Source organism: Lemur catta, chromosome 21 (genome assembly GCF_020740605.2).
Source record: "Lemur catta isolate mLemCat1 chromosome 21, mLemCat1.pri, whole genome shotgun sequence".
Classification (NCBI taxonomy): domain Eukaryota; kingdom Metazoa; phylum Chordata; class Mammalia; order Primates; family Lemuridae; genus Lemur; species Lemur catta.
In genome coordinates this window covers 27,391,126-27,405,083 of record NC_059148.1, presented here as the reverse complement: position 1 = coordinate 27,405,083, position 13,958 = coordinate 27,391,126, and the positions used below count along the sequence as shown (strand labels likewise).

Here is a 13,958-nt window from a genome sequence, read left to right as displayed (position 1 = left end):
CCCAGGCCTCTTGACCTACTTTTGCTCTGGGACAGGAATGGCAAAAAGCTGGCATGCGTGCCACCACGCCCTCTCCATGCCTACGCTAAGCAACATTCATGGACTGCCACATTCTTTCTGATTTGGGCCCAGATACAGTCTTCTCAAGAGAGCAAGCCATGACCAATCAGACAGTGCATTAGATAAAATCAGCGTACCTTTCTTGGTCTCAGCCCTCGGTTGCAAGGACAGAAGGAATCCGGTGGTCCATATATGAACCACGTCAGCTTACCATGGTGAGAGAACATATAGGGGCCCAGGGCCAAAGTCCTAGCTAATAAAAGAGTTTGCCTTTGCTTGGGAAACACTCTTTGTTGAAGATGTTCTAGGAACCCTCAACATTCCTGGGAGCTCACTGGGGGGTCAGAAATTCTAGATCTTGGCTGTCTCTGATTTTTTCCACTGGAGATACTCGTAGCCATGTATCAATGAATTGGTTCTTCTCAGAGACTCTGACCCAATTTATATTAAGAAAGTCTTTTAAAAACCAACCTCTGAAAAATTTATTGGTAAGATTTCTATTAGGCATCAAGATATAGGCGAACGTAAATAGAGGAAATGAGTACCTTCGTAGCGCTTCATCTTCTTGAAGTTCAAACAATTCTGACGGATTCTTTGAAAAAGTAGGAAAAAAGATCAAAAACTGAAAAGTTTGACTGTAAAAACTTTGATCTTACGAAAATCTATTAGATGAAAGACCCAACATACAACATTATGTTTACATAGAAAAATTACAATTCAAATAATTATGAAAAGAATTTTGCTTAAGTGATCGGTTTACTCACATTCATTCACTCAACAAACATTTACTGAGCACTTATTGTGTGATGGGCACGATTCTAAGTGCATGGGTTGCTGGAGTAAACAAAACAAGTATTCCTGTCCTCCTGCAGCTTACATTCATTGGATAATTTTTAAAAGGAAAGGACTCTGTGAATTTTAAATGAATCATTCATTAATTCAGTATATATTTATCGAGACTTACAGAGGACTGTAAGTGTGCTAGATTCTGTACACAGATGCAATTCCTGGCCTCAAGGAAGTTTTAGTTTGTACTTTGAACTTATGTATAAGTTAAAACATCTATAAATGCTGGTTTTGAAGAGTCAACCACAGATCCTACGTGGCCTAGACATGCCTCTAACTCCTCTGTTTCCACTGAAGCATAGAACTTGCTCTCGGTAAACACTTAAAAAATACTTGTTGAATCAAATGTCAAGTGATATAAAAAAGTACTAATTAAAAACCTAAAGTTGAATTGTGTAGGGCAAATATTCAGCCTTGAGAAGAAGCGCTTGGCTTGTACTCAACAGCAGATGTTCTTGGCTGTGACTACTCACTTCACCAGGTTTTGCTGAAGGGCAGAGCCATTTCTCCAACAACATGTCCCAGACTTTTTCCAAATTAATTTCATTGACTTCAGCTATTTCTTTAGCTGCTGCATGAATATCTAAGATATACAAGATAAAGAATGTTAAAAAAAGAAAAACTCAGGTTGTCAGTATAAGAAAACTGAGTATCAAAATGATAGTTTTTGAACCAAAAAAAGAAATCAAGAGTTTTGTCTTCACCAGGATAATCTTTGCCAGATGCATTCTGAATTCTTTGATTGATGCTAGGATGTTCGTACAGACTGACAATGAGATGCGCTGGCTTTCCTATCACTCTTAAATATTCCTCCGTGTTCAGCTTGTGGGCTATGAGCACAGCTTCCGTGCCTGATCGCCGGTACTGGATATGGAGCTTCTTCAACAAAGCCTCAGCTTTTTCACGCTTTTCATCCTTTTGAAAAAATCCAAGCAAAAAGAAAATCTTATTTTATAAATCTCACTTGAGACTAAGAATCCAACTCTATCAATCATGGTCCTACCCTTCCTTAGTTATGTCCTTAAGCATCTAGACAAAGTCATGGTCTTCATTCTCCATTCGAGGCACTAGGGCAGGATGGGAAGGCAGGCTACGCAAGCACAGCTTAATTCAGAAGAAAGAGGAACCTTCAATCTCATAGTTCAGACACACTTAGGCCGGGCACATAGGCTCATGCCTATAATCCCAGCACTCTCGGAAGCCACAGCAGGAGGATCACTTGAGGCCAGGAGTTCAACAGCAGCCTTGGCAATATAGTGAGACCCCATTTCTAAAAAAAATAAGAAAACTAGCCAGGTGTGGTGGCGTGTGGCTATAGTCCCAGCTACTCAGAGGCTAAGGCAGGAGGATCACTTGAGCCCAGTTTAAGGTTGCAGTGAGCTAAGATTGTGCCACTGCACTCTAGCCTGGGCAACAGAGTGAGACCCTGTCTCAAAACAAAAAACAAAGTGGAGACCATTCTTCTAAGTGAAGTATCGCAAGAATGGAAAAACAAACACCATAGGTACTCACTATTAAACTGGAACTAATTGATCAACACTTATATGCATGTATGGAAGTAAAACTCAACGGAAATCAAGCAGGTGGGAGGTAGGAGGAGAGGTTGGGTAAATTCACAGCTAACGGGTGCAATACACATTATCTGGGTAATGGGCACACTGAAAACATTGACTCAATCTGTAGAAAAGCAATACATGTAACCAAAATGTTTATACCCCTGTAATATTCTGAAATTAAAACAAACAAACCAGACACACCTGTGATGGGATGTTCTTTAGCCATCTTTCGGCTAAATAAAGGCAGAATTTCAAAGCAGATATCTTGAAGGAACCTAAAAAGTTAAAGAAAAGATTTATAAGCAAATCTTTTTTTTGTTTTGTTTTTTGAGACAGAGTCTCACTCTCTTGCCTGGGCTAGAGTGCCATGGCATCAGCCTAGCTCACAGCAACCTCAAACTCCTGGAGTCAAGCGATCCTCCTGCCTTAGCCTCCCGGGTAGCTGGGACTACAGGCACGTGCCACCATGCCTGGCTAATTTTTTCTATTTTTAGTTGTTTGGCTAATTTCTTTCTATTTTTAGTAGAGACATGGTCTCGCTCTTGCTCAGGCTGGTCTCGAATTCCTGAGCTCAAGCAATCCTCCCACCTCAGCCTCCCAGAGTGCTAGGATTACAGGCTGAGCCACCGCACCCAGCCTATAAGCAAATCTTAATCCTTTTAAGAAAATATATTTTGGCCAAATTAATAAGTTTCTTTGAATCATAAAAATGCATACTCACAGTAAAAAAAAATATGTAAACAGGACAGAAGGACACAAACTAGAAAGTAAAAGTCCACAGAGGCCCTCATCACCTTCCATTCCTTAGATTCTTATATTCCTTCCGGAAGTTTTCTGTGTGTGTATGTATGTGCAGGCACACGTGCCCATTTTAACCCAAATAGGATGAGACCATACGTATGCTAATACGATTTGCTTTTCTCACTTTGTATCTTGGATATCTTTCCAAATCAGATATGTAGTATTCCATTCTATGAATACACCCTATTTTTTTTAACTAGTTCCTGATTAATGAGCATTTTTTAAAAAAATAGTTATTTTCAAACTTGTGTTACAACTGAAAACATGGCAATAAGAGCCTATGCTTGTGTGTTTGCTTGGTTCTGTGAGACCATCCAAGGACAGTTACGAAAGCATAACCGGGTGTTAGAAAGCACACGTCAGCTCACATTCCTACCAACAAGCTGGCAAGGGCTCGTATCCGCACACCCCGACCACACGGCAAGGAACCCTGCCGACCTCACTTGCGGTTTTTAGCACTCAGCAGTGCCACGAGTGAAGAGAGCTAGCACATACATTTTAAAACTCTCACACCGTTCCTCCTTAAAGACATAAAAGGAATACTTTTTTAAAGTACAATTTTAAGGAAAAAACCTTTACCTTCAGGGATATCCTGGGCAAGGCTGATGGCAATTGCTACGGCCCACTCGGGGTTGACTATGGATAGTAAGTAGGACTCGATGGTTTGAGTGATCTTAGTTATTTCCTTGTTAATCAGCGTTGAGGATTTCGCTTGTGTTGACTTCAGGAGCTTTGGCTTCAGTTTTTTTTCAAAAACATGTTTGGCTGTAGACACGTACAGTGTGTCCAGAGAGAACTTCAAAGGAAAGGAAAGTTACGGCTGATTCGTATGTTCACCTTTAAGGCTCTCCATGAAAGTAGCATAACAATGTTTTACACAGGGTCGGAATTAATTATAGGATAAAGAAAGTTACAAAGTTTTAACCCATTACCTTCATTAATTTAGAAATTAAGAGCAATGTTGGAAAGGATTCTTCACTGAGTTCTGTAGCTGGAAAGAAAACAAGGAGGGTATGATGTGCTTAGGAAAAACATGTTTGACTATTCAGTAAAATTCATTAAAAGTTAATGAACATACAGAGAATTTTCCAGAAGTTCTGTGCTGTGCCAAAGAATATTAGGTGAAAAGGCAGTCTAGTTTGGGCTGCTGATGGCAAAGTTATTACATGTTCCAACATATACTGATATTCTAGGTCCACAGGAGGAGAAATTCTTCTGTATGACTTCAAATGTTTCAGAATATTCAATGCCTATATTAAAATAAAAAAATATTTTCCTGTGAGAGTAACCCAATACTAGGCTGTTTTAAAATCTTCTAACTCTACACCTTCAAAGGTTTCCATTTCTGACACAGCCTTGTTTTCACAAAGATGATCAAAACATTTTCTAGTCTTCTCTTTCATGCTGTTGTCTAAACCATAATTTATATGATCATTAAGGAAATCCTACTAGGAGAAACCAATGCTGCCCTGTTATTGGTAGGATGTTTTTTGTAAACAAGAGTTGGGCAGTTCTCTACATATTCTTCAAATAGTTTGAGATTTACTTCAAAAATACTTGGTTTCATTACAATGAAAGCAGGCAGATCTAAAATTAATTCCCTATATCCCTTATCCTTCTTATGTTTATATTTTAAACGTGGGGACTTATATAACCTTTTGAATCAACCCATTTTCTTTTAATTTCTAAAATCCAATTAAAAACATTAAAGCTACTATGACCAAAATTCAGAAATGATTAAAAAGTTAATGAAAGTACTGAGGTAGAATTTTTCGAAGAGTATGTGTTATTTTAAAACATCTGGGAAGAAAATGCTTTATCCAGGACTTTGAAAAGTCCTGGACCTACCCATTAATACACAAAGCTGAATCTACCTCTGAGCCCCATGTCCTTTTGTTCTTGCTAGATGGAAAATAATATTGCCTTAACTCTTCACAGTTAGTCCTCTAGTGACTTCTTGCTCTTGGATAGCAGGAGAAGTGGTTTAAATCATCTCAATAGAGCAAAAATAGGATGAAGATAAGTGACAAACACGGATATCATAAAAATCTTTTTACTTTTGTTTTCCTTTGTAGAAAAAAGATCTACAATAAAGTGAACAGTTTAAAGAGAGCTCAAAGTATAATCCAGAAAGACACCAGACAACTGTAATATGATTTATGATCCGAATAAAAGCATAAAGATGATTTTTAAATCTTTAATAAATTTGTTATACCTGATTAATATTAATATTGGTTATCTTTTCATCGGCTCTTTCTATAACTTTCAGGACAACTTCGATCATTTCATAGTCATAGGGATCCAACTGCACAAAAATAAAATACATCCAACCTTGAGAAGGAATTGCCATGCTGACAGTTTTACTCAATTACATTCATTAGTACGGGTCACAAATATAAAATCTCAGTGCACTAACATGTTAAATTAGATCAATTACTCTTTCAAAAGTTAGCTGAAAATTTCTAACTTCTAAAATCACCTCTGTTAGGATAAACAGATATGCTTAAAATATCTCAGAAGCTATTAAAGAGAAGCTGCACAAAGTAATGTTTTAATAAAGAAAGATGCTCTTAAAATACTAAAAACATAACAAGAATAAACATATGGTTAAAATTTCATAATTTTATATGTAATTTTGGAATTAAAGTTCTATTTCTTCTACTTATGATGGGAAAATTAGAACAGGAGGAAATTGAAGAAATTGACCTTTTCTTGGAAATGACACAACTGAAATTGCGGGCTTCCAAGCAAAATTTTCTCCAATGATTCTGTTTTAGCTCTACCTGTATACTGCAGTATAGAAGTTAATGGGGTGGTATCTATATATACTTGTAAAAAGAAAGGAAGTATTCTCTTTGCTCTTTGTTTCTGCCCACACACCATTAATTTTTTTCTATCTTTTTTAAATGCCAACTAAAGTCACATGAAAACAACATTGAACAAAGTGGGAAGATAAACTATTGTACTTAGAAAATTTGAGCAAGTCTATACAATTTTTGGCTGAATTACAGTCAAAATAGAAAACTGAAATATTTCTTGCAGTCTTACAACCTTATTTCTCCAGCCATCTATCTACATTCTCCCATTAAACTACCCCTTGACCTAAAAATTCCAATTCTCCTACAAAGATAATCAAACAAGAGTATGAAAATGTATGCATGAAGATATTCACTGTAACAATTTATAATAATAAAATTTAGGGTACAGTGTCACACACGTATAGTCCCAGAGACTCAGAAGGCTGAGGCAGGAGGACTGCTTGCACCCAGGAGTTCAAGACCAACCAGCCTGGGCAACACAGTAGGATCCCATCTCAAAAATTTTTTTAAAAATTAAAAAAAATAAAATTTATAAACAATTTTAATGTCCATCCATAAAAGGCTAATTAAATACAGTATATTTTATCTACGTAGTAGAATAATAAACATGCATCTGTCAAAAAATGAGATAGATGTATATGTATTGACATGCAATGAGAATATGTTAAGTAAAAAAATAGGGTATAGAATAGTACTTTTAGAATAGGATAGTCCCTACACCAAACTATTAACATTTTTATCTATAGGGAATAGGGTCATAGGGAAATCTCCCTTTTTGATTTATTCCTTTCTCTCTAGTTTGATATTTTTTCAAAGAATGTTTGCTATTTTCAAAAATCTGGGAAAAAAATGCTACGCTGCTATGTCTAGGACACAAAGGACAGACATGCACAGAGGGACAGTCACATGAAGAGGCAGCCAGAGGGCAGCCATCTGAAAGCCAAGGAGAGAAGCCTCAGAGGAAACCAACCCTGCAGGCACCTTGAGCTTAAATTTACAGCCTCCAGAACTACGAGCCAATAAATTCCTGTTGTTTAAAAAAAAATTGCTATGCCTATCAAAAAAAAAAGGGCAGAAAAATTATTGTATTAAACCATATTAAAAATGTAGAGATCTAGAATCATTTCAAAATTGAAAGTTTATAAAAACATAGAACATATACATCCAATTTGTGACTATACATATCTAATTAAGGGTGGGAAGGATGTTTGAGATGAGCCAATACATTCGTTTCACCATTCCTCTACCTTATGCAGTATTCCACTAAGACTGATGACCAGATCTTTTGTGCTTGTCAGTAAAGGAACCATCTCGAGGGCTTTGGCCAGGAGCTTGGACCGCTGCTGCTTTGTAGACTCCGGGCTTGCAATCCTCTGGCTTTGGCTGGCATTGGTGTTGTGGAGCAGCGTTTCAATGAACAGCTGAAGAGCTGCATCACAGTCCAACTGAAATGTGCTAAAAGAAGCAATCAATTACACACTAATCTCCCTAAATGCATGCATTGCCATGCAGAGTTTCTGACAAAATACTCAGGTGCATGCTCCCATCTCTGAAATTTAACCTTATCCATAACAAAGGAATATCACAGATTTCAACAGAGATGACAAAGGTCTGTGTATACTAACCTTGGAATACACATTGTAAACTAAGTGATGTGCTACAAGATGATATAAAGAATAAATTATAATTCTGTTTTAAACAAATTTTATGAAGTGCCTGTTAGCCTATGTATAGAGAAAAAAAAGGACAAGATAAACCAAACTCTTTTTGACTGTGATTATCTCTGAGCATTGGGATTATGTGGGACTTTGATTTTAATAATGTTCCAGCTGAGTTAGAAAAAAATAAGGATTTAAAAATTAGGAATCTGATTAGTATAGACAAAGTGACAACTGAAATGCCTTTTCAGGCCCTATTAATAAGACAGTGATGGTTTAATTTGCCATACAGAATATATAAAATACCAAGAAAAGCTTTAAGCATTACCGTTTTCAAGTTATTCTGTAATATTCTAAAGGTCATCTAAATTTATTCAGATAGACTGCTTCAGGCAAAAGTGTCACTATCACACAAATACAAATCATCAGTGCCACGTAATCAGAATGATCGTGAAATGAACCTGACATTATAGCTATTCAAATTTCAGAAAAGGTTCTGTACTATAAAACAACACACAAGAATCTGCCAGGAGTGCAAATTAATAAAAGAGAGTGTGTCCACCTCGTTCTACTCCAAACTGACAAATGGCATAGTTTTGTTATTTCAAAGTACAGTTTAAGTCTGTGCTACTTTGAGCTACAGGCAGCTTATAGTCCTTGACCTGTAGGCTCAGGAAGCTGACAGTCAGGGTCATTACTCTATTCCCCACTATCCACAGGGAGAAAGAACTGGATGGCTGCCTGGGATAGGAAATGCACTAAGCTGCTTCATTATCAGTAACTCAGACTCCATTGCTCTGTTACAAATCAGACGGGGATTACAGCACTCTTAGTATTTAGAAGCAGTCACTTACAATTGACCTTGAGTAGGTCATAAGAGGGGCTTGTTTTCCCATGTATCAACCAGCACTAATATGCAATAAAAATTATAAAGATTAAATGAGATGATGTATGCGAGAGCACTTTGAAACCAGCAAATGAGTCCTCGTATTTAATAGATAGAAGCATCTGAGATGTAAATTATAAATCATTTATTCCTACTCATCAAAGTCAGCTGAATCTATAAATAACACATTTTGTATTATTTAGGTTTTTACATTTGCTTACAAAGTTTTTCAATAGGAAATTAGGAATTCTCCCTAAATCATGCTTCTCATTACTTGTTAATTTAAGATTACTTTGCTAAGTTGATCTGATTTAGAAGTTTAATTACACAGAAGAATATTTCCAAAGTTTTCTGATCACAGGAATCATCCAGAGCTCCTGTTAAAGATCAGAGATGTCCAGGCCTCAGTCCAGAGCGGCTGAGTCAGCTGTGACTGCCAGGGAGAGGCCCAGAAATCTGCATTCTCAGTCAAGTGCCCCAGGTGATGCTTTCCATGAGGCAAGTCTGGCAAACACTAAACAGTGAATTAAAAAGGTGATACCATAAGAGAAATTAATCTAGCTTTGGATTTGCTCGGTTTAGGGGTGAGCAAAGAAAATACCGGAGGTCTGTGGACCCTGTAATAATCATCTTTGTTACTGTGTTCTCACAGCAACGATTACCAGTTTGTTAAGCTCACAGCAAAAATACCATTGAAGTTTAAGGAATTACCTGCAATATTCCAGAACAAGGCTTGTGTCCATATCTACATTCTCCACAAGTGCTTTAATGAGATCTTTCTTGGTGAGAAAGTGTTGCCTGAAAACTGGTTGAAAAGAAATCTACAAATAAAAACAGCAAAATAAAACCCTATAAACAAGGGCAACATTATGACTTACCCTTTTACTATCTTTTTTTTTTTTTTAATGGAGACACAGTCTTACTTTGTCACCCTGGCTACAGTGCAGGGGCATCATCACAGCTCACTGAACCTCAAACTCCTGGGCTTAAGCAATCCTCCTGCCTCAGCCTCCCGAGTAGCTACGGCTGTAGGTATGTGCTACCACGCTCGGCTAATTTTTGAATTTTTTGGTAGAGATTCTGTCTCACTATGTTGCCCAGACTGGCCTCAAGCCATCCTCCCCCTTCAGCCTCCCAAAGTGCTAGGGTTACAGGTGTGAGCCACTGCGCCCTGCCTACCCTTTGGTTAAAAGGAAAATTTTTCTATAGTTCCTCCAACTTTTATTTTTATACCCAACCCAACCACTGTTCTGAGATTTGAGATGTATGTAGATCCACCCTACACTGTTGCCTCTTCATCCATGAAGTTTGGTTGTTAGGGTCAGCGGAACACCAGTTCCATTACTACATAGAAATCAGGCTTCAAAACATATACCATTTCTGCAGTGGTTACCTTCCTGATAAGCCAACTGTTTGAAAATAAAATAAGATGGTTTACATCTTTGGTAATATTTTTGTCTATTCTTTTGCTAAGTCATTTTTCTTTTTCTTTTTTCACTAAAAGTCCTAGATCTGATGCAAAGTCAAAAATAAGGGATATTTACTTTTGCCTACTATTAATAGCAGTTCTTGAAGCACAGTATACTTGTATATACATTTTAATATTACCTTTAACTAAATAACAGCAGCAGAAAACCAAAGTATGAGGCTAAAGGCTAGGCCTGAAATAACATAAATGTCAACTGATACTAGAAATATACCCATAAATGAGAAAGCTAAGCAGCTGAAAATGTCGGGCCCCTTTTAATCTCCTCAAAAATATAGAAAAAAGGAAATGAGGCAAAAAGATCCTTATTTCTTTGCAAGCACCAATATGTATACTTAGTATAACTTTATATTAATATATAATTATATATTATATGTGTCATATAATATATAATAATATAAAAATTTATGAGCCAGTGCACATACATTCTCCTCCCAAAAGTAAAGGACAATGAGATCTTTATCTTAAATTTTCCAACTGGGTAATTATCAGAATTGACAATAGCAGTACCAACACTCACTCCAAGTTTACCAAGGCGAATACCCCACCGGGCATCAGTACTGAGCTCATGGAACTTGAGCTCCATTTCTGTTTCCTGGTAGAGACTGGCCAGCTGAGAGCCCACCAGAGATAGTGCCTAAAAAAGCAAAATAGAATTAACGTTCAGTTGCATATGGAATAAACTCTTCTAACACCTTTTACATGAAACCCAACAATAAAAATCATAACCTTTCCTTACATATTGCTTTCTACACAGTCATTACTTCTCATATAACATTTAGGGAATTCAGCTTTTTGTATGATGCCATGAATTTCATCTGGCTTTCCTCTATAATGAAAGGCCAAATTTTAGTCATCTTGTAAGCAAAATCCCCACAAAAGGCAAGTTTTAAAACAAACAACATCCGAGAGAAGTTTTCAATCTGTTAAACTTGTCCTACAAAAGAACTGACTCAGGGTCTAGGGTTTCAAATACAGTAGTGTGAGTATAAGATGTGAAGTTCAAAGGCTATGTACAGATTTTCTTTTTTCCTTCCTGGTTAGGATTTGAACCTGTGCATACAGATTTTAAGAAATAAAAAACATTGTAATTCTTTGGGTTGAGCAGTGCTTTTGACTCACATACACAATCACCAGTTTGCCACTAGTTAAACAAAAGCTGGTAGAAGGCATGTGAGTTTGCTCAAACATCTCTTCTACTAAACCTTTAAGACCTGGTGGCACAGCCAACTTCATTTCTCCCCCAAAATATTTAATACTTCTAGAACTGAAGGTGTGCTTCCTTAGGGCTTACCAGAATTTTGTCATAATTCTGCCATGCTTTATCTATGAGCTTCCAGAGATTTTCAAACACATCTTTCTGGGGTAAGAGAGTGCAGTAACCCAAGGCCAGGTCAATATCCACCAGGCGACAATTAAATACCTACGGGAAGAAAACATCAGAAGAAGCAAATTCCTCACAATCAAAACAGAATTAAGTATCTGAAGGCTTATTTATCACTAAATTGAATTACAGACACTATGAAAGAACAAGTGTCTCATGAAAAGTTATTTATAGTAACACAGTTCCAATGTGTTTGCTTGGGTTTAATGTCCTTTATCAGAAATTTAAGGAAAGCAACTGTAACAGGTTCCACAGGGCACAGAACTCTTACCCTTCTCTCCCGCCGGCCTCTTCCATCCCTCTCTCCACATCTCCAACACCCCCTCCCTTTCCTCATTCTTAGCCAAGGATCTCACTTTCTGCCTCACCGAGGAACCAGAAGCAGCTGGAAGATAGCTGCCTCGTCCTCCCACCACCAAATCCACCAGCCCCTGTACCCGCACCCGGGTACTCGCTCTCCCTCCAGTCTCCGACTGTCCCTGACCACCTGAGGCCAACCCTCTGCATGTTCGCCAGCCCCCAGCCCCTCTCATCTACTTAAAGCCTTGCTCCTACCAAAGACCACTCTGTCTCACGACCATTAGCTTTTCCTCTTTTGTGGCTCAATACTCTATCTCTCATCTTAAAAACAAAATCACTGACCTCTTCTTGCTCCTACCCTATTTCTCTGCTCCCCTTTAAAGAAAATGACTGCAGAAGATTCCCCCCGTGAGGCTCTCCTGGACCAAGTCCCCACAGGCTCTCAACCCCAACACTCCACCAACTGCTCTCACAAAGGTCACAAGTGACCTCCGGGGCCAAACTCGACGGTCAGTTCCTAGTCCTCACCTTATTTATTAGCAAGGCTATGGAGAAAAGGGGAACCCTTGCACACTGTTGATGGGATTGTAAAATGGTACAACTGCTATGGAAAACAGTATGGAAGTCCTCCAATAAATTAAAAATAGAATTACCACATCATATATCAATCAATCCCACCTCTAGGTATGTACCCAAAAGAATTGAAAGCAGGGTCTCAAAAAGATATTTACACACCGTGTTCATAGCAGCACTATTCACAATAGTTGAGAAGTGGAAGCAACCCAAGCTTCCAACGACAGATGAATGGATAAACAATATGTGGTATACACACAATGGCATATTATTTGGCTTTAAAAAGGAAGGAAATCCTGTCACAAGTGACAACATGGATGAACCTTGAGGACATTATGCTAAGTGAAATAAGCCAGTCACAAAAAGACAAATAATATATAATTCTACGTAAATGAGGTATCTCTAGTAGTCATATTCATAGAGATCCAAAGTAGAATGGTAGTTACTGAGGGCTAGGGGAGGAAAAAGGGGATTTACGGTTTAACAGGGGTAGAGCTTCAGATTTGCAGGATGGAAAAGTTCTGCAGATCTGTTTTTGCAACAATGTGAATGTACTTAACACCACTGAATATACACTTAAAAATAGTTAAGATGGTAAATTTTCTGTTATGTGTTTTTTTTAATGACAAGTAAAACATTATTGAGTGAATAAATTTAACATTTGGGGCTTAGAACTAACTGAACTAAAAATAGAGCAGTGATGAGTTGGGCACAAAACTCATGATCAAGAAAATTTTCATCTTATATTGTGAGGGAGCCTCAGAAGCCAAAATATGGCATTATAGTCACAAATCAGTATCCTTTAGACACTAATACAAAAAGGAAATGGAAGAAAAATCTATGCACATAATGTCAAAGATTTCCCATGAAGTAAAGGAAAAAGATCCAGGATCCAGAGAACTGCAAAGAGAAACACACAGTTTATTGCCAGGCCCTGACGTCATTTTGCAGCTAGAACAGTAAACACCTCAGATGAAAAGAGATGATTATAGTAAAGACTTTCAGATTAAAATAAAGGAGACTACAGAGATGACTACTAAATGTAGTATGTCAGAGGTTGGCAAACTTCTTAGATGGCCAAACAGCAAATATTTCAGCCTTGCAGGCCATATGACCTCCATAGCAGCTATTCACCTCTTCCCTTGTGGCAGAGACAGTGTGCACATGAACAGGCATGGCTGTGTTCCAATAAAACTTTATATACAAAAACAGACAGGTGGGCAGCCGGCCCTGCGGGCTGTGGTTTGCTGACTCCTGTAATACATGATGCTAGGCTGGATCTTGTACTGAAGTGGCAAACATGCTATGGAAGGCCGTTATTGGGTAAACAGACAAAATTGGAATATGGACAGTAAATATGAGTATTGTATCATTGTTAAATTTAACAGAGTTGATGACGGCTGCTGTGTACAGGAATGTTCTTATTCTCAAGAAACAAACACTGAAATATTTAGGGGTAAAGAGCCATAATGTATGCAACTTACTCCTAAATGATCATAAAATATATATATATATAAATATAAATACAAAATGATTTTATATAAAGAGAACAAGCCAGCAAGTGATGAAGCAACAAAGGTATACCAGAG

At 37.7% G+C, this 13,958-nt stretch overlaps 1 protein-coding gene across 3 annotated transcripts in view; it reads right to left on the bottom strand.

The window, feature by feature from the left end:
- Positions 1-13,958, bottom strand: part of KNTC1 (kinetochore associated 1) — a 63,428-nt gene that overhangs the window by 13,245 nt on the left and 36,225 nt on the right. For all 3 annotated transcript variants that reach the window (XR_006730739.1, XM_045534913.1, XM_045534912.1), the window contains 12 exons: positions 11,407-11,535; positions 10,633-10,749; positions 9,338-9,447; positions 7,330-7,537; positions 5,479-5,568; positions 4,342-4,513; positions 4,196-4,254; positions 3,843-4,059; positions 2,664-2,737; positions 1,611-1,821; positions 1,380-1,489; positions 606-652 (listed from right to left, as the gene is read on the bottom strand). Coding sequence is in view for 2 of the 3 variants with exons in the window: in XM_045534913.1 (XP_045390869.1) it covers positions 606-652; positions 1,380-1,489; positions 1,611-1,821; positions 2,664-2,737; positions 3,843-4,059; positions 4,196-4,254; positions 4,342-4,513; positions 5,479-5,568; positions 7,330-7,537; positions 9,338-9,447; positions 10,633-10,749; positions 11,407-11,535 (1,544 nt within the window). In the remaining variant the exon portion in view is untranslated. The remainder of the gene's footprint in view (positions 1-605; positions 653-1,379; positions 1,490-1,610; positions 1,822-2,663; positions 2,738-3,842; positions 4,060-4,195; positions 4,255-4,341; positions 4,514-5,478; positions 5,569-7,329; positions 7,538-9,337; positions 9,448-10,632; positions 10,750-11,406; positions 11,536-13,958) is intronic.